Here is a 22417-nt window from a genome sequence, read left to right on the forward strand (position 1 = left end):
AACCACTTCATGAAACGCTTTTTCTGAGTGGCACTTTCTAAGTGTTTTTCTGTCTTACCACATTTTTTAGCATCTTGTTAAAGTTTAACTGAAGCATTTTCTGTAAATGTTTTGTAAATGTTTATTACACTTTAGTTTGTGGATGATTTTCTAATGTTTTGTTTTTTTTCGCTAGCGATGTCAAGCGCGATAGCACCCGCCCCCGTCGTAGATGCGATATCTGGTGCCTGCTGCCGTAGCGAACATTATTGCTACGGCAGCTTCACACGCACATACCTGGTCGGTGCCGTTGCTGTGACCGCTGAACAATGGCTCCTTCAAGGGGGAGGTGCGTTCGGCGTCACAACGACGTCACCGCAACGTCACTAAGCGGCCGGCCAATAGAAGCAGAGGGGCGGAGATGAGCAGGACATAACATCCCGCCCACCTTCTCCCTTCCGCATTGCCGGTGGACGCAGGTAAGGAGATGTTTGTCGTTCCTGCGGTTTCATACACAGCGATGTGTGGAGCTGCAGGAACGACAAACAACATCATACCTGCAGCAGTAACGACATTATGGAAATGAACGACGTGACACAGATCAGCGATTTTTTACGCTTTTGCGCTCGTTCATCGTCGCACCTAGGATTTACACATTGCGATGTCGCTACCAGCACCGGATGTGCATCACTAACGACGTGACCCAGACAATATATCGGTAGCAATGTCGCAGCGTGTAAAGCCCGCCTTAGACTCTGCTCAGAGGAGCGGGTCGGTTGCATAGAGATGCATGCAATCGACCCGCTCCTGTGAGGATAGTGTGAGTCTGGGCCGGGTGATGCAACGCAAGACTCGTGCGAAATACACGCGAGGCACTCGCAAGTGTGACACCTGCCTAACATGAAGTGTTTGTTATGAATTTGCCATGGAATTCACAGATTTTACCCCTGTCCTTTAGTGTGTATTCATATGCAGCTATTTTGATGCTTTTTTTCTGCATTAAAAATTGAGACTAAAGGGTGCTTTACATGCTGCGACATCGCTAGCGATTGCTAGCGATGTCGAGCGCGATAGCACCCGCCCCCGTCGCATGTGCAACATTTGGTGATCGCTGCCGTAGCAAACATTAACGCTACGGCAGCATCACACGCACATACCTTGTCAGCAACATCGCTGTGACCGCCGAACACTCCCTCCTTCAAGGGGGAGGTGCGTTCGGCGTCACAGCGACGTCACTGCGGCGTCACTAAGCGGCCGGCCAATAGAAGCAGAGGGGCGGAGATGAGCGGGACGTAACATCCTGCCCACCTCCTTCCTTCCACATTGCCGGTGGACGCAGGTAAGGAGATGTTCGTCGTTCTTGCGGTGTCACACATAGCGATGTGTGCTGCCGCAGGAATGACAAAGAACATCGTACCTGCAGCAGCAGCGATATTAAGGAAATGAGCAACGTGTCAACGATCACCGTTTTTGTACGATTTTGCGATCGTTGATCGTCGCTCCTTGGTGTCACACGCTGCGATGTGGCTACCGGCGCTGGATGTGCATCACTAACGGTGTGACCTTGACGATATATCGGTAGCGATGTCGCAGCATGTAAAGCACACTTCAGGCCAGAAAATTAGACAGACAGTTTTTATGCACGCTCTGATCGTGGAAGTCACTTTTACAATATAAGTCTATGACGCATCAGAACGAGGTCAAATGGCTCCTATTCCAGTGTGATCCCGAGAGTCACAAAGAAGTCACGTGAACAGGTGAGTATATCACCGCACGTACACAACACTACATACACATTTTCACAGGTTTAGGCAATAACATTTTTGTGGAGTGCTTCTTTAAAGACAACTTTTCACAATAATTTTTATTTAAGAACCTATATATCACTAAACGCGGCAGAGGAGCTGATGGAAACATATATTTTTCTTTCTCTAATGCATTGTAGAGATCTGTGTTTTTCAGGTTAAGGCACCCTAGGTGCAAATTTCTCCTTCTACCAATCAGGCGCTAACACAGCTTCTTCTATGGGAGCATTTACTTTTTTTCCTGTATGATGCTGTTCAATCATAAGAAGACAGCGTCATGAAGGGGAAACAAATACCTACGGTATACAGAAGGTCGAAATAGGATTTTTCAGCCTGATCTGGTCAGACTGATCATGCAGAGAACTCCTCACTCCCGACATACTCAAAAATACACAAAGGTGGGACTAGAGTGACGTTGAGCCAAATTTTGCAACTTCTTAAAAAGTTGCAGTTGATCAATCAGGATTGAAAAAGGTGACTCTATCCACAAAGTTGAAAAAAAACAGGCGAGCACATAAAAAATAGGTTCAAAAAGGTGCCAATAGAATGGTGAATCGAGTGCAGACAAATAAAAGTGCAAAACACAGAAAACTGGACAAAAAAAAGGTCCAAAAGCAATAATGAATCGAGACCCATAGGTAGGATTTTTATTAGGGTTATGTCCCCTAGTACAAGGTTCTGTTTTAGACAGTGAATTTTTGCCGCATTTGTGATGCATTTTGTTTATGTGATTTTGCATGCGTTTTTTTTCAATTGAATTCAGTGGGTGAAAAAACACTATGAATTGACATGCTGCAGATTATTTTCTGCACCAAATCTACAAGGAAAAAATACTCAACATGTGCACTACACTTGAGGATTCTCATTGACTTTGCTGACATCCGGATTTTCTTGCAGTTTTGTGACAAATCTGCACTAAAAAATGCGTAAGGAAACGAGATTATTACGCACCGTGTTCACCAAGCCGGATAGCTGTGAAGATTAAAGGTTTCAGCTGACAAATGTAGCCATGATGGTAGGAGGATGCAGAGATTTCCATTATATGTTATAAAAGATGTTGTCTACTTTAATTTGCACGTTCATGCAATTCTACCCATGGGGGCAACTTACGCCATACATTTAAGTAATATTAGAGATGAAGGAACACAAAACCTCAATCTGCGTGGGACCAAGAGAAAATATGATGGCAGTGAAAAAAAAGCTGAAATAATTTCCTCTGTAGGCCATAGAACTCACTATCGTTATATACAGTAGTTGTCGACATATTGTACAAGACCTCGTTTTGCTCCAGTTTTGCTTTCATTCCCTTAAATGTTTACATGAATGGGTATATTATCAAATGTGTTAGAGAAATTGATGGTTATTAAACTGTTGGCATATTTGGGAAATATGACCTGATTAAGCAGAACCATCATTTACTGCCAACTCGAAGGCACTGCTGCCAACAATATCGTTAAAAATTCCCACAATCTGTTTCCTGCACCGCTCCTCCCCTCTCGCCTCTCATACTTAGACAAATATGACAAGTTAGTTGGCAAGAGCAATATGGTCCTATCGGCTTCAAATTAGCCGACAACAGTAAATCGGAAAACAATTATTAGGCACAAGCGGTCCTGTCGACCTAGCGTACTTATAGCACCCTATTACAATGGCCCTTTGTTTTCTAATCATTCAACTGCAGCACATTTTCCACTTCTGCTGACAATCCACACATCACGGCCTATGACAACTCTTGGTCACCGTGACTCTGCCATCACATTAGAAAATCAGAAGGCATCAAGGTGAATTCTTGGAAACCCATACTTTTTATTAATCTGGTGAGTTTGTTTTTGCTCTTCCAATTTATTCAAAGGATAAATCTGATAAGTCTAAAAATATCCCAAGATTTGTCATCATGATACTTTTTCAATAATGACAGAAAAGGTGGAAAAAAAAAATCTCCCTTTGTGCACTATAGATACGTTTTACCATTTGTATTAATATTTTTTTTTTAACGCGTATTTAAGGAATTTTCTCAAACTTCATGTTAAAAAAACCCTACATATGTTTAGCTATTGGAATAAATCTATATTTCTATTATATGGTTATGTGGGGGATTACTTTTTAGAGTTATTGTTTACTTTTTACATTAGTTTTTTTTTTATTTGATAGGCTTAAACCATAACATTTAGGCTACCTGCGGTTACCACTAGAGGTGAGGGGTTAGAGCTAAGTGAACAAGTATTTATCATCAAAGGGAATCTGTCACCAGACAGGCTTTACCCCATCTGAGTGCAGCATGCTGTGGGTGCAGAGATCCTGATTCCAACGATGTGTCACTTGCTGGTCTGCTTGCTATAGATTTGATAAAATCACTGTTTTATCTGCTGCAGTGCTACCAGTTGTCTGAATGCTGAGCTCTGTACAACCCTGCCCACACCAAAGATAAACAGCTTTCTGTGTACAATGTGCATAGACAGAAAGCTGCCAATCAGTGGTGGGGGTGTGGTTATACAGAGCTCTAATACGCCACGTGGGCATGGATTAGGCACAATCTTCATAGATTGTGCTGGGGACGCAGGATGCATGCAGTTACGCTGCGGTGCAGAACGCAGCGTAACTGCATGAAAATACGCTACGTGGGCATATAGCCTTTTGCTGCTCTCAGATGTGGTAGCAAAAACCTGCTGACAGAGAAGTATGGGTATTTTAATTGTATTAAGGCTAAGAAAAACTAAAAAGATAAAATAAACTTAAAATAAAAATGCTGGTATCTAAGGGCTATCCGGTTTCATTACGCTCCCAGTTATTTCTTACAAGCTTGAAAAGAATCCACAGAGTTCACAGGTTCTTGAAATAACAGGGGTGATCCTGAAGATGACAATGGCAGGTAATGAATGAATGAACGGCCATTTCTGGTGTCAGGACCAGATAACATTAATCTATTCGTTTTATGGTTTTAAATATACAATTTACGCAGCTGTTTATTTTATAGAAGGAATTATTTGTTTATACCTGGTATTTATGGATTTCCTTACACTTGTGAGCATATGCCTCATTAATTCAGTTTACAGTTTATATTTTTATATTTATTTTCTGTTATCTTTACGAAGAAGCACAACATTTATAAATGTAAAATAATAGAATTATTATATCTATAGTGCTCATCTGAGGTGCAATGTGGGTCATATATAACAAATGATGCAGGCAATATTTTAGAATAAAAGTACAAAAAACATTGCATAAATCTTCATGCCTTGTAATATTATGTTCTTTTGTAAAGTACGGTATATGTTCAACCTCTGGGACCCCCACCTGGCTGCCTTATTAAATATCTGGACCCCATATATTTAAATGGCAATGGCGGCTAGAGTTCCACGCTACGTCTCACCATGTCCATTGTCATCATTGTCCATCTAGTGCCCTATTATATACATTTAGTGGGGCCTTGAGGGACACGTTTTGGGTGGGGGTGAATAACTATGCACATTACATGACTCATTTTTCAATATGTGTTCTTTACTGAGGACATGACAGAGAATAATCAGTTCAGGCCTTTATTATAATAAACATGGTGGTTGCCTGTGAAAGGACAGAAAAGTACGGTAATTGGGGTTTGTGTCTAGAGCTAGGTTCCTTTGTGGAGCGCATGCTCTTTTTTTGCACTCATAGTATTGGCTTCTGAGTTTAGTACCACTTTTACCGTCCAGCATCTTAATCCCGTAAACAAATAGACTGATTTCCAGTAAATAGCGCCTTAGTGCAGTTGCCCTACAGCAACACAGTAACACCGCAGGTTATATAAAGACTATAAAAAAGCTGCAGAGTTTATCTGGTGCTGTACCCGCTCATTCTGAAGATCTGTGGGCGTCCTGAGAGTTGGATGCCCACTGATTGGGAGCTCATGTCATACCCCGGCAATCACTTGGCATGATTGAAAATCCCTTAATGTAAGATTCACAGTTCATTTTATTAGTTCTGTGTGTTATAATGTTTTTAGGGAGATTTACGCTGAGTTTTAATTTCTTGTCTGCATATACTTTACCAATAGAACTAGTGACAATAATACTCTTTCTATTAATGTTTCATACCATATAAAGAAATGTTCACGTTTGCATTTTTCCTTCAGGGGAATCTGTCACAAGGTTTTTGCTATGTAATCTGAGGACAGGATGAGGTAGGGGTAGGGATTAAAACACAAATTTCAGTGATGTGTCTCTTATCAGGCTGTGGGCTGTTGTTCACTTGAAATGATTCAAGCAAAGGTGAATAGAAACAGCCAAGCACTGCAGCCACAGGTAAGTACTCACAGATCGCAGATTTACTGATTAACGCACTTCCAGCAGTCCCCGATTGTGCTAAGCCAACGTGGCAGAAGACGTCGGATGAATCCAAGAAAGATAGGAAGGAGGCACTTCACGATGCGGTTCTGCAGCTTTAATGTGCAATTGTAAGTAGCTTACAACATGGGTGGGGAAGGGGGAGTGCAGGTACACCGGACAACGGCCGTTTCGCACTGAGGCAAAGTGCTTCCACAAGTCCAAGCTGTGGCTTGGACCCGTGGAAGCACTTTGCCTCAGTGCGAAACAGCCATTGTCCGGCGTATCTGCACTCCCCCTCCCCCTCCCCACAGTGTAATCTACTTACAATTGCACATTAAAGCTGCAGAACCCCATCATGAAGTGCCGCCTTCCTTTCTTTCTTGGATTCTCTTGAAATGATTGTTTTAGCACCAGAAGCTTATCATTACTATGATAAGCAGCTCACTGTCTATAGATATTGTACAGAGAGCTGTGGTGTGGACGTGGTTGGCTCTCTCAGATATGCATCATACTACATCTAAGGACTCTGATTGTGTGACAACAGCTACACCCAGTAAATTAAGTGATATATGTTGCTCTCAGACAAGGTAGCAAAAACCTGGTGACACATTTCTTTTAAATTTATAAAACAATCCACAATACTGAGCCATGAATGTCACTTATCACACTCCAGCATCGCCTCAAAGACCACAGTCACCTATAATGGGGTCTACTGGGTTCTGTCAAGGTGTATGCTCCTATGACGGGTGAAACAAACTTGCATGCAGTATTCTTTCCACATCCAATATAAAGAAATTCACACACAATTTTCTAAGAGGAGCCCCTGATGCAGATGTGAACAAGGCCTTAGATATTTGAATTTATACGTTTTCTTTTCCCATTCATATATAAATTAATAGCCCATGTTTCACAGTATGTTTAAAGATCGTTATGCCGGTGACGAGTCACCTGATGGGGTGGGGGGGTCTCATAGATGCCCCCCATTACATTACTGAACTAGGGCTTAGTAGCAGCTGTGAGCTGCGATTAACCCCTTATTACTCTGCCACCACACCAGAGCAATTGGGAAGTGCCAGTTAAAGTTCTGGGATTGTTGCCTCTAATGGATGCAACACTCCTGGATGGCTGCAGGCTACTATTTTTAAACTGGGTAGGCCAAATAAACATGGGTCTCCCAAGCCTGAGAATACCAGCCCCCTACTGCCAGGCTTTATCATGACTGGGTATTAAAATTGATGAGGAATACAGGCTTGTAAAAAAGCCGCTTTTTAAAAAAGCTGCATACGGTTCCTCTTATTTTGATACACAACCAAGATAAGTGCACGGCTGGGAGCTGCAGCCTGTAGCCATATGCTTTATCTCTGCTGCGTATCATAATATGGGGGACCCTACGTCAAATTTTTTATTTATTTTTATACCACTGCAAATAGTGCCTGTGATAGGAAGCAGTCAGCTAACACGCTGCTACTCAGGGTGGGGGCGCGTCTGACTGCAACCAATCACAGACGCCAGTGGGCAGAGAAAGCAGTGCAGATACAATGAAGGAAATGAGCGACCTCAGAAGGGAATGAGTGGCCACGGGATCAGTTACAGCTGCACCAAAGACTTAGTAAGTATAGTGTGCTTGTTTCTATCCCTCTATCCCTTCTACCACCATTTTTAATTGCTGGATTCTGGTCCCCATAGACCTATATGGGGAGTGGCGTCCGGCCAGATGCCTGTGATCAATCCCGGGCCGGAATCGGGTTTTGTTTTTAACCCAGTTAGACCCGCCGGTCCTAGGTATCTGCGAGTCTACCCATCACTAGTGCTCATTAACACACATTTAGACAAATTTGTGAACAATATTTGAAAGAACAAGGCTTTTTGTGTACATAGAAAGTCATAAATCTTAGAGTTCAGCTCATGAAAAATGGGAGCAAAATCAAAAGTGTTGGAGTTAATATTTTTGTTCGGTGTATATATACCTGACCACTATGTGGTCAGAAGACAAATATGAACATAACTGTGGTATATAAGGGCACTTCAACATATAATATAAAGGAATGGAGACTTTACTGACAGGGACAACAGTATTATTTTCAAAACGTAGAAGCAAAAGACGACAAACAACATGTACTGTATGTGCCCCTGCAGATTGTTCTTGTGATCGATGGATGTCTCAAAACTCAGACCCCAATCTCCTAATGAAGACCCCATTCTATCAAACTTAGCACACCATAAAAAGCAACTTATTTGAGGTATTCAATTATGTCACTGGTCCCTAGTAAACTGACATGTTACATTTTAGGACTATTGACTACAAAATGGCTGGCTCCATGTCGATGCAACACTTAGCTAAATAATAAAAAATTCCCTTTTTTCACCTAGGACAAAGAATATATCCAGTAATAGCTGCATTTCAATAGCAAATTATAGTACATTTGCGCCAGTCTGGCTGAAATGAGGGGGATATGATCCTCTGTTGAGCGGAAAATCATATCTCCCCAGTCCAAGATCTCCCTCCTGTACGTTATCTGTACCCTCTGTCTGTGCCGGCTCATCTCTGCCCTGCTGGGATGTAGGGGGCTGGACGGCAGCCGATAAGGTGTCTTCATACGATGTGGTCAGTTCATCGTGGCTAACAATGCAGTCCATGTCATCATCTTTTAGCTCTTCTTGCTTAAAATGAAATTCAGAAAAGAATATATTTTAGCTGTAAGAACTTACTAAGAAATTCAATGTTATTCATCATTAATATATAGCTCCTTTGTAATGCGCTATAAAGCGGGCTTTACACGCTACAACAAATCTAACGATGTGTCGGTGGGGTCACGTCGTAAGTGACGCACATCCAGCATCGTTAGTGTTGTTGTAGCGTGTGACAGCTACGTGCGATTGTGATTGAACGTAAAACCGTTCATAGCATACCCGTCGTTCATTTCCTTAAAATTGCATGTCTGGTTGTTCAATGTTCCCGAGGCAGCACACATCGCAGTGTGTGACACCCCGGGAACGATGAACAGATCTTACTTGCGTCCCGCGGCTCCCGCCGGCAATGTGGAAGGAAGGAGGTAGGCGGGATGTTTACGTCCCGCTCATCTCCGCCCCTCCGCTTCTATTGGCCGGCTTCCGCGTGACGTCGCTGTGACGCCGAACGTCCCTCCCACTCCAGGAAGTGGACGTTCGCCGCCGACATCGAGGTCGTATGGAAGGGTAAGTATGTGTGACAGCAATTAATTGTTTGTGCGACACAGTCAACAAATTGAACGTGCCACACATACGATGGAGGCGTGTCACATCGCATACGATATCGTATGCAGAATTGAAAGGTGTAAAGCAGGCTTTAGATCCAAATGTTAAAGGGTGTACCCGACAATTTTTTCCGTAAACTGGCCGTCATCTGCAGCGCTGCCGGCATCCTCTTGCATACACAGCTTTAAAGCAAACAAAATGAAGGACTTGTATGAATTGCTGAATTCTGCTTCCCTCAGCTCTGTTATACCATCTATCGTGGCTAGTTAGTGCTCATTGTGCTCCTTTTTTTTTGCCATGAAGAGTATGCTGGATTAATGGTGCCAGATCTGTTTGACTGCTTTTTATGGTTATGCTTTCACAAATGGCACAAGATCACTCTAGACTAGTCTAGTTCCATCCTCGGCTAGTTTTCATTGGAATGCTGTAGATGATTGACAGGTCTCTACTCTGCAGGACTGGGAAGTGCTGGATGGGAACGGCGCTGGACAGGTATCATCTCTGACCGAATCTCCAAAGTATATTTTATACATTATATAGCAATATACAGTATGTATTACATTTGACAAGAAAAGGATTGCTTTTCAATTTTTTTTCTTTAAATTAATGTAAAATTCCAACATCGCACAAGACTGTTACAAATAGACAATGTTGGTGTACCTTTTTTTTTTTTTTTTTTTTTTTTTTACTAAAACAGCTTTAAACATTATATGAAATAAAGTTAAATGGCTCAAAATAGAATACACACTGAACTTAGGGGAATAGACACATGTATTCTTAACCCCTTAACGACCATGGGCAGTAAAATTATGTCCTAAGCGGTCATAGTGTAATACTCGCCAGCAGCCAGCGGGGATCCCTGCACATCATCTGATTTGAACTGCTGACATGTGTGCTTTCCAGGCACAAGTGGATCCATGTTCCACAATCCACTTATTCTGCAATTGTGTCGCAATTTCCCAGCCGCGGCCATTTAAATTGCTCTGTCACATTTTGACAGTGCAATCTAAAGGGTTAACAGGCGTGGGTGCACCAAGGATCCGCCCGCACCTGATAGCTGAACATGTCAGCTGTTAAAATCAACAGGCACATGCAGGCATTGCCGCCGGCTCACCACAGCAGCTGTCGGTGATCACCCCTTCATGATTTAGGACGTACCAATACATCGGCCATGAAGGGGTTAAAATCCCGAGTTTCACAAGGCAATGTGAGACGCCTGTCACAAGTCTAATGACAGAAGACACTTGTGACAGTTATGCAGCCCTACTTTTGACATGGAAATCTGCTCTGATAACAGAGATTTGATCTTCATAGGTGATTTGAATAAAAAATAAATTTATTTAAAATAAGACTTAAAATTAGAAAGCGATAGAAAAAGATAAGAGATAAAAAAAATTGAATGGAGATGCCTACAAATAAGAGAGAGATCAAAAATTGCACATTAAATATCTGAAAACATGGAATACACTTTAACATGGAATTAGATAAGCTGACTTCTGGCATCTTTATGTTATAACAGAGTTGTCTAGTATACATATACTTACTGAGTAGGCCCTGGGGCTGGTCAGCACTCTGGCAATGGGACTGCACCACTGTGGCAATGTGCTGGTGAGAGGAGGACCGCTGTGGGTTAAGATTGGTTTGAGGTATCTGTTTATTAGTTAAGGATTGCCAATAATTAAACAGAGAAATCAGTGCATAAATCAACCGCTGGATAGTATACTAAAAAGTCATAAAAAAAATCTATCCATCTCAACTCCTATGAGCTTTTCTTTTTTTTAAGAGCATACAACCAATTTCTTAGGAATCACGACTTTCCAAAGAATACATTACACAGTATCAATCAAGATGCTGCATGCCACTACTACATGCCTGTGATAAAGTATTCAGAGCCAAAGTATTGTTTTCTTGTGTCTTGAAATGTTGAATGTGAAAGGTGGGTTGACGAGACACATAAAAGTACAAGAAATGGAATTAATATAGATATCAATAACAAATCTGGTATAAAACCATATACACAACATTATACACTACAACATGAGACAATACATGCATTAAAACTGTACTAAGTCATTAAACACTCTGCATAATATTGAGCTGGTAGACAGTGGCATAGAGCGTCAAGGCTTGTACTTTACTGGACCTAACTCATGGGCACCTTATGGCAGACCAGTTGTGGAGACACGGGGGTCAGTGGGTGCTCTTGTCCACTGGCCCGGCCGCCTTTAGAAAGACAGCATGGCCGAGGGCTCATCCCAACTGAACACCTGACCTCCTTAACCATGGGTGGAACGGGAATCACAATATTAAGACTTTATTGGATCCCCAAACAATTAATGGCACAAAGCACATAACCAGCAAAACCACAAGATGTAATCGGCAACAGTTTCTCACCCTTCTGCTGGCTCACCAGGGATTTAGAATGTCCATGCCTCAGAGCTTTCAGCGGGCACCAACCGAGAAAGGAATAATGCCAGATTTAGGAAGCTGGTTGAGGACCGCAAAGTCTGTAGTCAGGTTACTGGATTGTCCCAAGCTAGATTCCTTCCTTAGGTAGTCTTTGATATCACAGCCAAATCCTTGCAGTCGATGCTGAAGTCCATATAGTGTTATAATCCAGGTTCAGCTATGGCTTGCGAATCAGATCCGCAGGTCCTAGATTGGTAGCATATAGCAAGAGTCTCCCCGGGCAATGCACAGTCCACCTTCTTATACCCCTGAGCTCTCCATACAGACCACTGGGGTCTTCATGATTGGAGGATAAGACACTGGGCTCTTATTGGCTAGATCTCAAGCCGTATGCAAAACATCGCCAGCAGTTATGGTCTCTGACAGAGATGAGGGAGAAACAGCCAAGCCACATCGCATTCAAATACACATAGCAATAAAATGGAGGTTCGCACAATTGATTTGTCTGGGTATCTGATCCTCTCTGGCCAAGGTAATTACATGAGTCAACAAGAACTTTAACAATAGACTCCTGAGTCAGAAACAATGAGGGCTTATCCCCAGTCCATAAACAAAATATCTTCATGTCTGGCTGAATGTTAAGAAACTTTAACCCTTGCTAGGCACTGACAGAGTCCATGTCGTCACACCAGTATTGATTTTTTTTTATACAAGAGCCTTACAGGGGTGGGCTGAACAAGTCTTGTCCCTGGCCAGATCAGCAGGGTATAACCCAAGTACATTTATTGTATTTTAAAGGGAATCTGTCTGCAGGATTTTGCATTGTAAGCTGAGGACAGCATGCTGCAAGGGTTAAAAAAGAAAAAACAACTATGCTTCTCTTATCTGTGTGTGAGCTATTGTTTTCCTAAACTAAAGGGTTTATTACTGTGACCATGGAAACCTACAGCTGTGACCACAAATAACTGGAGTGGGCAGGGGAAGCAGTGAATATGCATGAAGGTAAACGTGCGGCCCCAGAAGAAGAGTTAGCTGCCTGAAAGAAGTTACAGCCACACCGGAGAATCGGTAAGTATAGCATCCCTTCTACCACCATTATTAATTGATGGATTCTGGTCCCCATGGACTTACATGGGGACCATTGTCCAGCCAGATATCCGGGATATATTCTGAGCCGGATGCAATTTTTTTTTTTAAAGTCTGGTTAGTCCAGCAGAATTGGCGCCGATCCCAGATATCTGCAAGTTTGCCAAATAATTATACATTTTTTATGTAATGATGATATTTTGAAAAAATATTAGGTACAACGTAAAAATATGTAAAATTGCAAAATATTTTAGTAAAATACCTCATACAAGAGATTTCTTGAGTTTTGATGCAAGTTTTTGACATAGAGGGAAAAATAATTTACCCCCAATATTTATGGATTGAACAAGTAACTAATATTATTTAATGTGGGAGATAGAACAAAATAATCTTTAAATTATCTAAACATTAAAAAGGTAAGAAAAGAATTGCTTTAAATAGAGAATATAGGTAACAAGCACATGCACAGGACACATATAAAGCCGATGGACAGTCCACCTCATTGTACAGGCCCCAGGAGTGCACGTATGAGATGTGGAATTGGCTAGAATACACAGCCGCACCGTACAGCTTGGGAGTGGACGGACTCTTCCACATTGCATCTACACACAGGTGAACTGCAGACAGCCAGCAGCACTTTGGAAAGTTTGAAGGCATTGTTCAATTCTCTAAGTATACATGGGGCCTAAGGGGTACAGTTTTTACTTGTAGAGTGTGCCATGATGACATAGTAAAACTTATATGCCATGCAGTTCTCACCTGGATATAGAACCCATCACGAAAAATGATCCTTGCCTTTTTTTATTTTAATATATTACTAATAAAAAAAATCTAACTTCTAAATATGTTATTAAACAATCAGTAAGGAATGGGCTTTAATTAATGTAAGAAAATATGCAAATTATATGCTAATCCAACTCTCAGTAAAAAGTTGTTGCCATTTCCTAACGTACCGAGCGGTGCTACATCAATTCATGGTACGGAAAGGCAAGAACCTCACAACTTTGTAAGAATAGAAAGAGGGACAAATTATAGGGCGTGCTCCGATCTGAGCAAAGACAAGTGTCAGTGACAGAAACTGCTCCTAGGCAGAGAAGATTGTAATATACAGTTAGGTCCAGAAATATTTGGACAGTGACACAAGTTTTGTTATTTTAGCTGTTTACAAAAACATGTTCAGAAATACAATTATATATATAATATGGGCTGAAAGTGCACACTCCCAGCTGCAATATGAGAGTTTTCACATCCAAATCGGAGAAAGGGTTTAGGAATCATAGCTCTGTAATGCATAGCCTCCTCTTTTTCAAGGGACCAAAAGTAATTGGACAAGGGACTCTAAGGGCTGCAATTAACTCTGAAGGCGTCTCCCTCGTTAACCTGTAATCAATGAAGTAGTTAAAAGGTCTGGGGTTGATTACAGGTGTGTGGTTTTGCATTTGGAAGCTGTTGCTGTGACCAGATAACATGCGGTCTAAGGAACTCTCAATTGAGGTGAAGCAGAACATCCTGAGGCTGAAAAAAAAGAAAAAATCCATCAGAGAGATAGCAGACATGCTTGGAGTAGCAAAATCAACAGTCTGGTACATTCTGAGAAAAAAGGAATTGACTGGTGAGCTTGGGAACTCAAAACGGCCTGGGCGTCTACGGATGACAACAGTGGTGGATGATCGCCGCATACTTTCTTTGGTGAAGAAGAACCCGTTCACAACATCAAATGAAGTCCAGAACACTCTCAGTGAAGTAGGTGTATCTGTCTCTAAGTCAACAGTAAAGAGAAGACTCCATGAAAGTAAATACAAAGGGTTCACATCTAGATGCAAACCATTCATCAATTCCAAAAATAGACAGGCCAGAGTTAAATTTGCTGAAAAACACCTCATGAAGCCAGCTCAGTTCTGGAAAAGTATTCTATGGACAGATGAGACCAAGATCAACCTGTACCAGAATGATGGGAAGAAAAAAGTTTGGAGAAGAAAGGGAACGGCACATGATCCAAGGCACACCACATCCTCTGTAAAACGTGGAGGCAACGTGATGGCATGGGCATGCATGGCTTTCAATGGCACTGGGTCACTTGTGTTTATTGATGACATAACAGCAGACAAGAGTAGCCGGACCGGGATATACTTTCAGCCCAGATTCAGCCAAATGCCGCAAAGTTGATCGGACGGCGCTTCAGAGTACAGATGGACAATGACCCCAAGCATACAGCCAAAGCTACCCAGGAGTTCATGAGTGCAAAAAAGTGGAACCTTCTGCAATGGCCAAGTCAATCACCAGATCTTAACCCAATTGAGCATTCATTTCACTTGCTCAAATCCAGACTTAAGACGGAAAGACCCACAAACAAGCAAGACATGAAGGCTGCGGCTGTAAAGGCCTGGCAAAGCATTAAGAAGGAGGAAACCCAGCGTTTGGTGATGTCCATGGGTTCCAGACTTAAGGCAGTGATTGACTCCAAAGGATTCGCAACAAAATATTGAAAATAAAAAATTTTTTTTTGGGTTTGGTTTATTTGTCCAATTACTTTTGACCTCCTAAAATGTGGAGTGTTTGTAAAGAAATGTGTACAATTCCTACAATTTCTATCAGATATTTTTGTTCAAACCTTCAAATTAAATGTTACAATCTGCACTTGAATTCTGTTGTAGAGGTTTCATTTCAAATCCAATGTGGTGGCATGCAGAGCCCAACTCGCGAAAATTGTGTCACTGTCCAAATATTTCTGAACCTAACTGTACATATCACTGGTGGAGTGCAGCAATCAGTCTTCTAATAAAGTGCAGCAATGTCAGTCCCATGTATGATAACACATCTTGGTCTTCCTCCTCACTAAGCACTGAGATCCTGTGATATCTCAGACTGATCACCTCTGCTCCACCAGCGATATGATGAATGATCACCGCTGCTTAATCAGTGATAGGATGACTGATCGCGGCTGCTCCACCAGCGATATAATGACCAATCACCACCGCTCTACCAGCGATATGATGACCGATCACTGCCGCTCCATCAGCGATATGATGACCGATCACCGCCGCTCCATCAGCGATATGATGACCGATCACCGCCGCTCCATCAGCGATATGATGACCGATCACTGCCGCTCCATCAGCGATATGATGACCGATCACCGCCGCTCCATCAGCGATATGATGACCGATCACCGCCGCTCCATCAGCGATATGATGACCGATCACTGCCACTCCATCAGCGATATGATGACCGATCACCGCCGCTCCATCAGCAATATGATGACCAATCAACGCGGCTTTACGAGCGATATGGTGACCGATCACCACCGCTTCTCCAGCGACATGATGACCAATCACCGGCACTCCACCAGCAACATGTATATTACAGTTTTCTTGCCTATCAGCAGCTTCTCTGTCACATTGGTCTTTGCTATCATTGGAGCGTTTTTACTCTGATCAGGGCACAGACCGAAGTGACAATGGTCTGTATTCAGCACCACCTCCTTCTGCCTGAATGACAGTCTCTAGGCTCTGTGACTTGAGGTAAAGCAGTCATCAGACAAGCAGGAAGAGGCAGCGCTGGGCAGGTAATAGAGCTGGAGTGACAGAGGCTTTAGATCTACAGCCTCATTCAAATATTAATTCAAACACTGTTTTTTTTAGTAATGGAGAAACGGACTGGCCTTGTAGAGGCAATGGTGGACTTCTCTTGAAAGCGATACATGCACAAAAAAGTAATTGGGGGAATTAAATCCTGCTGACAGATTTACTTTAAAAGCATTATTGTATTTGGCTATCTCTGTCAATCCAATAGACAGTGAATGGATGGATGGTGATGCAAATTCAGGACCATTGCTCCATTGAAATAATCGAAACCAGAGCTGTATTTCAGGGATCAGTGGGGGTTTCAGATATTTGACCTCCAGAACTCAACAACTCTTCACTTGGGCTGTTATGGTGGCACACCAACTTTAAAAATACCAAATAAAAATTAGAAGAAAAAAAGAACATTTGACATTTTCATTGTTTTGCTTTCCCTCATTTACTTTCCTGCTACCATTGAGCAAACAAACAGAAGGAAACATGGATTTCTCTCACACTCTGTACCAGATTTAAAACAAAAAGCTATCTGAAGATCTGAAACCTCACAACCCTCAGCAATATGGCCATACTCAGAAGTGTACCCTACGGTAAAGACACGCTGTGAACAAGAACTGTGGCTCTAAACTGCTCTCCCTTCACCTAACAGCCTCCCTTGAAGGTTATATTCTGCAATGTTATATCTCACAGCACAGTATGTCTGGAGCTTTGAATATTACTATCCACCAATATTTTTGTCCTTTGCAGATAACAGCCTTAGCTAATTTAATTGAAGGCCAACTCATTCTCTGCATCTATAACTACAATCTATGATAAAAAACATATTTGCACTGATGCCGAATATTTTCACAATATGTCATAAAGCGCTAGTGTATAAACTATGTATGGTATTGACAATAGCCGTTACTCAAGTATTGGTCTTTACATTGTTTCTTCTAGTATAATCTAATTAGACTTCACTGCTTTTTTACTTTAGTTGATCTGGAAACACTAAATATTATAGGAAGTACTAATGGTGGAGTCAACATAGAGAAGAATGTTTCAAGAAATACTAATTAAAAAAGTTATTGAAACAAACAAAAGTAATATATAACCATCTTTTATTATATATTTGGTTTATTATCAGAATAAACCTGAACGATGACTATGCTTTCAGAAAGCTTTAACCAGATCTAAAAAACAGTATTTGAATATAAGGTAATTAGTTGACCGGAATTCATTACTGACCCACATATTTTCTCATTAACAAATCACTATCTAATTAAATTGCCTTCATATTAATAATTAGTTTTCAGGCTTAAAATGAATAATTAAATACACACACTGATACAGAAACAACAAATGATGGCTATATTCACAAGATTCTGTAACGTACTTGCAAAATCATTCTCATGTATGAATTATTGATTCAATACCGAGCAACATCACAAACTTCTTGGTCCACTTTATATTTTAAGACCTTTCCAAGTTCAAGATAAAAGTAGTCACAAAGTGGAAATGAGCAGACCCAAACAGTAAAGTTTGGTGTTTGTACCAAATACGGGCTTTAAAAAAAAAAAAATCAGTGTTCGGGTTCGGAGTTCTGGTACTTTGCGTAAGCTGGCCAATCAAGCAAGCATCACTGTGCTCAGGTACGCTCAGTGCTCGGCCCCTGTGAGACACTTGCAGTGTTTTAATGGCTCTCACTCGGGGTAAAATCAGCGTTACTGGATGTAGTATGTCCAAAAGAACAAACACCACCCTCCCAAGGAAGTGATCTGTTTATGGCTGGCTGTATGTGAGTAAAGAGCCAAACTGTCCAATCAGTGACTCCCAATAGGGGTCAGGTCTAGTCCAGGTCTTGAACTCAACTTTATCTAAAAGCCGGCTGAATTATCTGAGCCGAACTTCCATAGTTCCGCTCATCTCTAGTCGCAGGTGAAGCAATATATTCCCTGGTTTAAGCAGAAGTACAGTTGGGCAATAGAAATGAGTGAACCTGAGGTTTGAGGTTCGGAAACTAACTTTAAAAAAAAAAAGTTCAGGTTTGAAGTTCGAGTGAGTTACAAGTGCAAACCACTCAAGCGAGCAGCCCTGTGCTTGGGTAGGAGTGATGCTCAGCCCTGTGCGAGCAGCATACAGTGTTTAAATGTCACCCATTTGGGGGTAAAATCATGCATGATCAGATGCAGTGTTCACACACAAACAAAAAAAAAAAAAAATTGGAAAACCCCGGCCACCCTCCCCTGGAAGTGTTCTGCTTATGGCAGCATGTGAGTGGAGCCACGAAATACCCAATTACTGACTTCCATTGAGGTTTGAATCAAGTCGAGGTCAAAAAGCAAACTTTTTTAAGGTTTGAATGTGCCTAGTGAACTGAACTTCCAAAGGTTCGCTCATCTCTATTGCGCAACAATGTCCAACAATGGGCTGGTTGAGTGCTGCTTTCTCACTTATTGCTCATATATCTTTCCTAACTTATGGCTCTGTACCACATAGTGTTGAAATAAAATATGAATACACTGCACATTTGTAGCTAAATTGAACCAACAGAATGTGACATAAAACCCTTGAAGAGAATCTGTCTAGGTTATTGTGTCCTCTCTGAGAGTAGGATAATGTAGGAGCAGAAATAATAATTCTCTTGCTGGGTCACTTACTGTGCTTTTAGCTGTAGCTTTGGTAAAACGTTATTTTATCTGTCGAAGCTTTGTTCGTCCTCTTAAAGGGGTTGTTTCCTTCATTCCCAGCTGCAATTTGTTAAACACAACAAACCATGCTATACTCACCTTCACTGGGTCCACCAGTGAGTCTCTGCCTCTACTCCTGTTTTCTGATATCTTCTGCAGTGGTGTCACATGGGCATTGCAGCAGCCTATCCAGGAGTTTAGGTGGTCTGCCTGTGTAATTGGAATGCTTTCTGATTGGCTGCTGCGTTACGCTATTGACATGATGTCAGCGTTGCAACCAATGCCAACACCAGGAGCAGCATTAGACACTCGGAGGACTTGGAGAAGGTGAATACAGAGCAAGCAGACAGGGTCTGAAATGGAACAATTCCTTTAATATTGACCTCAAGTTCAATATTCATGAGCCAAATTTCCTTAAAATTATCTGCACAATATTTTGTTTTGCATTCTTACAACTCTGTGGGAGTTCAACTCCAATTAGAGACCAAAGAAAAACTCCTAAAAAGAGTTTTTATTACTTTAATATTAAAAATATAATTATTATAATTAAAAAATGGTATCATTTTGAAATTGTCCACTACAGTTCAGACAGGGTCATGTGAGGTGAGTGCAACAGAAGGCAAACCAGCTAGTGAGTGGATAGTGGGATATTTTGATATCAGCCGACAAACATAGTAGCCGAATTATCTCAATAGTAGTGGCATGAATGGGCTAACAGGCGACTATCTGTTCCCTTCTTTCTTGCCTAACTATCAACGGAGGTGCACCATACTGTTTTGGGTACCCCCCCGCTCCTCACCGGCTGTCCCTGTTCTATCCCTCAATCACTATTATTGCCAAGATAGGCACCCATCACCAAGGAATAAATAATTAGTGCCATTTCATCTCAGGTCACTATAGATTATAAGTGGTTTCCATAAAGAAATGAATGGTGACCACTACCCAAGCATCCTGAATAGTTATATCTTAGGAGCCGAGTGAGGCAAAATTCAGGTTAAAGCACAATTATCAGTACAACACAACTGAAGGCCTAAATGAATAAATAGATAAAGATCCCGGCAAGGGATAACTTATCTGCTGGGATTGTCCAGAGCAGATGCCCGACACGTTTTCCCCCCTGTTTTTACTCAGGGGTTCATCAGGGGAAATTCAGTAGATTTAATGATTGATCCATACAGCAAAAAGGCCATCTTACATATTATGCTCTTGTAACCAATAGGGCAATATCAGTGGCCCAATGTGTGATCAGCAGGTCCGTAGTGCAGTGAGTGGGCACCTTAAATTCAGGGATATACACTCCCCACAAGTACTGATAACCTGGATAGTGGAGGGGGGGGGGGGCAGATATACTAGAAGCAATATTTTAAATGTGCAGATTTTTCCCGCCCCGGTAAAAGGACGGAAGTTGCTGAAAATGTGCAATCTGTGTCGGCCGTGCTTGAATGTGTCGTAGAGACCCCGCAGTACCGGATGTGACCTGTCCCTGCTGCGACATATCTAGTGTGCATGCTTAGCACCTGTATTAGCGCGATGCAGGAAATGAATGTGTGGAACGCAAAAGCGCTCCACCATTCCGGAAATGGTCTGCAGCTGACGTACCAGACCTAATGCGCATGCGTGTAGCAGTGTGATGCAGGGAATAGAAATGTGGAGCGCAAAGCTTTCCCCTACTCCAAGATTGCATGAAGTGACTGTGTGGAACGCACAAGCATTGCCAAAATGTAATACAGGATATAGAGGTGTAGAGCGCAAAGCATTCCAACACTCTGAAAATAGGAGGAGCTTCCTGTTCAAGGCACACAGCATAGGCCAGATATGCGCTAGCTGTGCTAAATCACATACACGCTGAACGCATATTAATGAACACAAATAGAGCAGGCACAATTTAAAGCATGACGTGTTCTACCTCGCAACAGGGGAGGAATAATGCCTCCCTAAAGCCCGCTTTACACGCTGCAATATATCTTACAATGTGTCGGCGGGGTCACGTTGTAAGTGACGCACATCCGGCATTGTAAGTACATTGCAGTGTGTGACAGGTACGGGAGATTGCGATTGAACGTTAAAACGTTCATCGCATACACATCGTATCTGTCTCTAGAATTGAACGTGTGGTTGTTCAATGTTCCCGTGGCAGCACACATCGCAGTGTACCGGGAATATTGAACATAACTTTCCTGCCTCCCACGGCTGCTGCCGATAATGTGGAAGAAAGAGGTGGGCGGGATGTTTGTCCCACTCAGCTCCACCCCTCCGCTTCTATTGGCCGCTGCCGCATGACGTCGCTGTGACGCCGAAGTCCCTCCCACTCCAGGAAGTGGACGTTCGCTGCCCACAGCGAGGTCGTATGGACGGGTAAGTACGTGTGACGGGGTTTAATCGTGTGTGCGGCACGTTCAACAAATTGAACGTGCCGCACATACGATGGGGGCGTTGCAAATCGCATACGCTATCGTATGCGAAATTGCAACGTGTAAAGCGGGCTTTAGATACAGCAAGGATGCGCACAGTCACAAAATGTGTCTATATATCAGTAGTCTAAATGGACAGAAAATGTACATCCCTATTATCCTCAATCAATATTGTAGAAGAAGAAACGGCTTCCTAATAAAGCAGTAGTTTTATTAATACGACATAAAAGTTATTTCACCCGTGGGAACACAGGTTATCTCTGTGTGTTAGCCCATTCATGCCACAACTATTGAGATAATTCGGCTACTATGTTTGTCAGCTGATATCAAAATATCCCACTATCCACTCACTGGCTGGTTTGCCTTCTGTTGTACTCACCTCACATGACCCTGTCTGAATTGTAGTGGACAATTTCAAAATTATACAATTTTTAAAATTATATTTTTAATATTAAAGTAATAAAATTGTTTTTAGGAGTTTTTATTTGGTCTCTAAAAAAAAAAATCTCCTTTTTGCACCTTAATGGTCTACTGGAGTTCAATTCCAAAAGACAGAAAAGTTTTGTTTTTCCATTATAGTTTTTTTTTGTAATTATTTACCCGATAAAATAGTTACTAGAACAAGTAACCCTATTTTGTTCAGTAAATATATTGGCTTTCTAAAGTGCATGGAGCACACATGCGCATCCAGCTATCTTTCTAAGGCCTGTTTCACACGTCAGTGAAAAACACACACGTTTTTCCCTGACGTGTTAAAAACGCCAATGTCCCTCTGTATGCCGTGATTCACGGCAAATGTATGTTCTCCATGTGTAATCTGTGATCCGTACTCCGTGACTGCACATGGACGTATACTCACCGGTCCCGTTCCTGCTGGCCATGGTGCTGAAGTCTCCAGCTCTGCTACATCCGGCCGCCGCTGTCTCTCACCTCTGCAGCTACTTC

The 22417-nt window shown here is 42.0% G+C and overlaps 1 protein-coding gene across 1 annotated transcript in view; it reads right to left on the reverse strand.

Moving 5' to 3' along the window:
• Nucleotides 1-6430: 6430 nt before the first annotated feature.
• The window catches only part of SLC9A9 (solute carrier family 9 member A9), a 1094760-nt gene continuing 1078773 nt past the window's right edge, over nt 6431-22417 (reverse strand). Inside the window, exons 15-16 of the mRNA XM_075340787.1 lie at nt 10864-10969; nt 6431-8746 (exon numbers count right to left, since the gene is read on the reverse strand). Of these exons, the coding sequence (XP_075196902.1) occupies nt 8498-8746; nt 10864-10969 (355 nt within the window). The 3' untranslated portion in view covers nt 6431-8497. The remainder of the gene's footprint in view (nt 8747-10863; nt 10970-22417) is intronic.

The sequence above is a fragment of the Anomaloglossus baeobatrachus genome, chromosome 3 (genome assembly GCF_048569485.1).
Source record: "Anomaloglossus baeobatrachus isolate aAnoBae1 chromosome 3, aAnoBae1.hap1, whole genome shotgun sequence".
Taxonomy (NCBI): Eukaryota; Metazoa; Chordata; class Amphibia; order Anura; family Aromobatidae; genus Anomaloglossus; species Anomaloglossus baeobatrachus.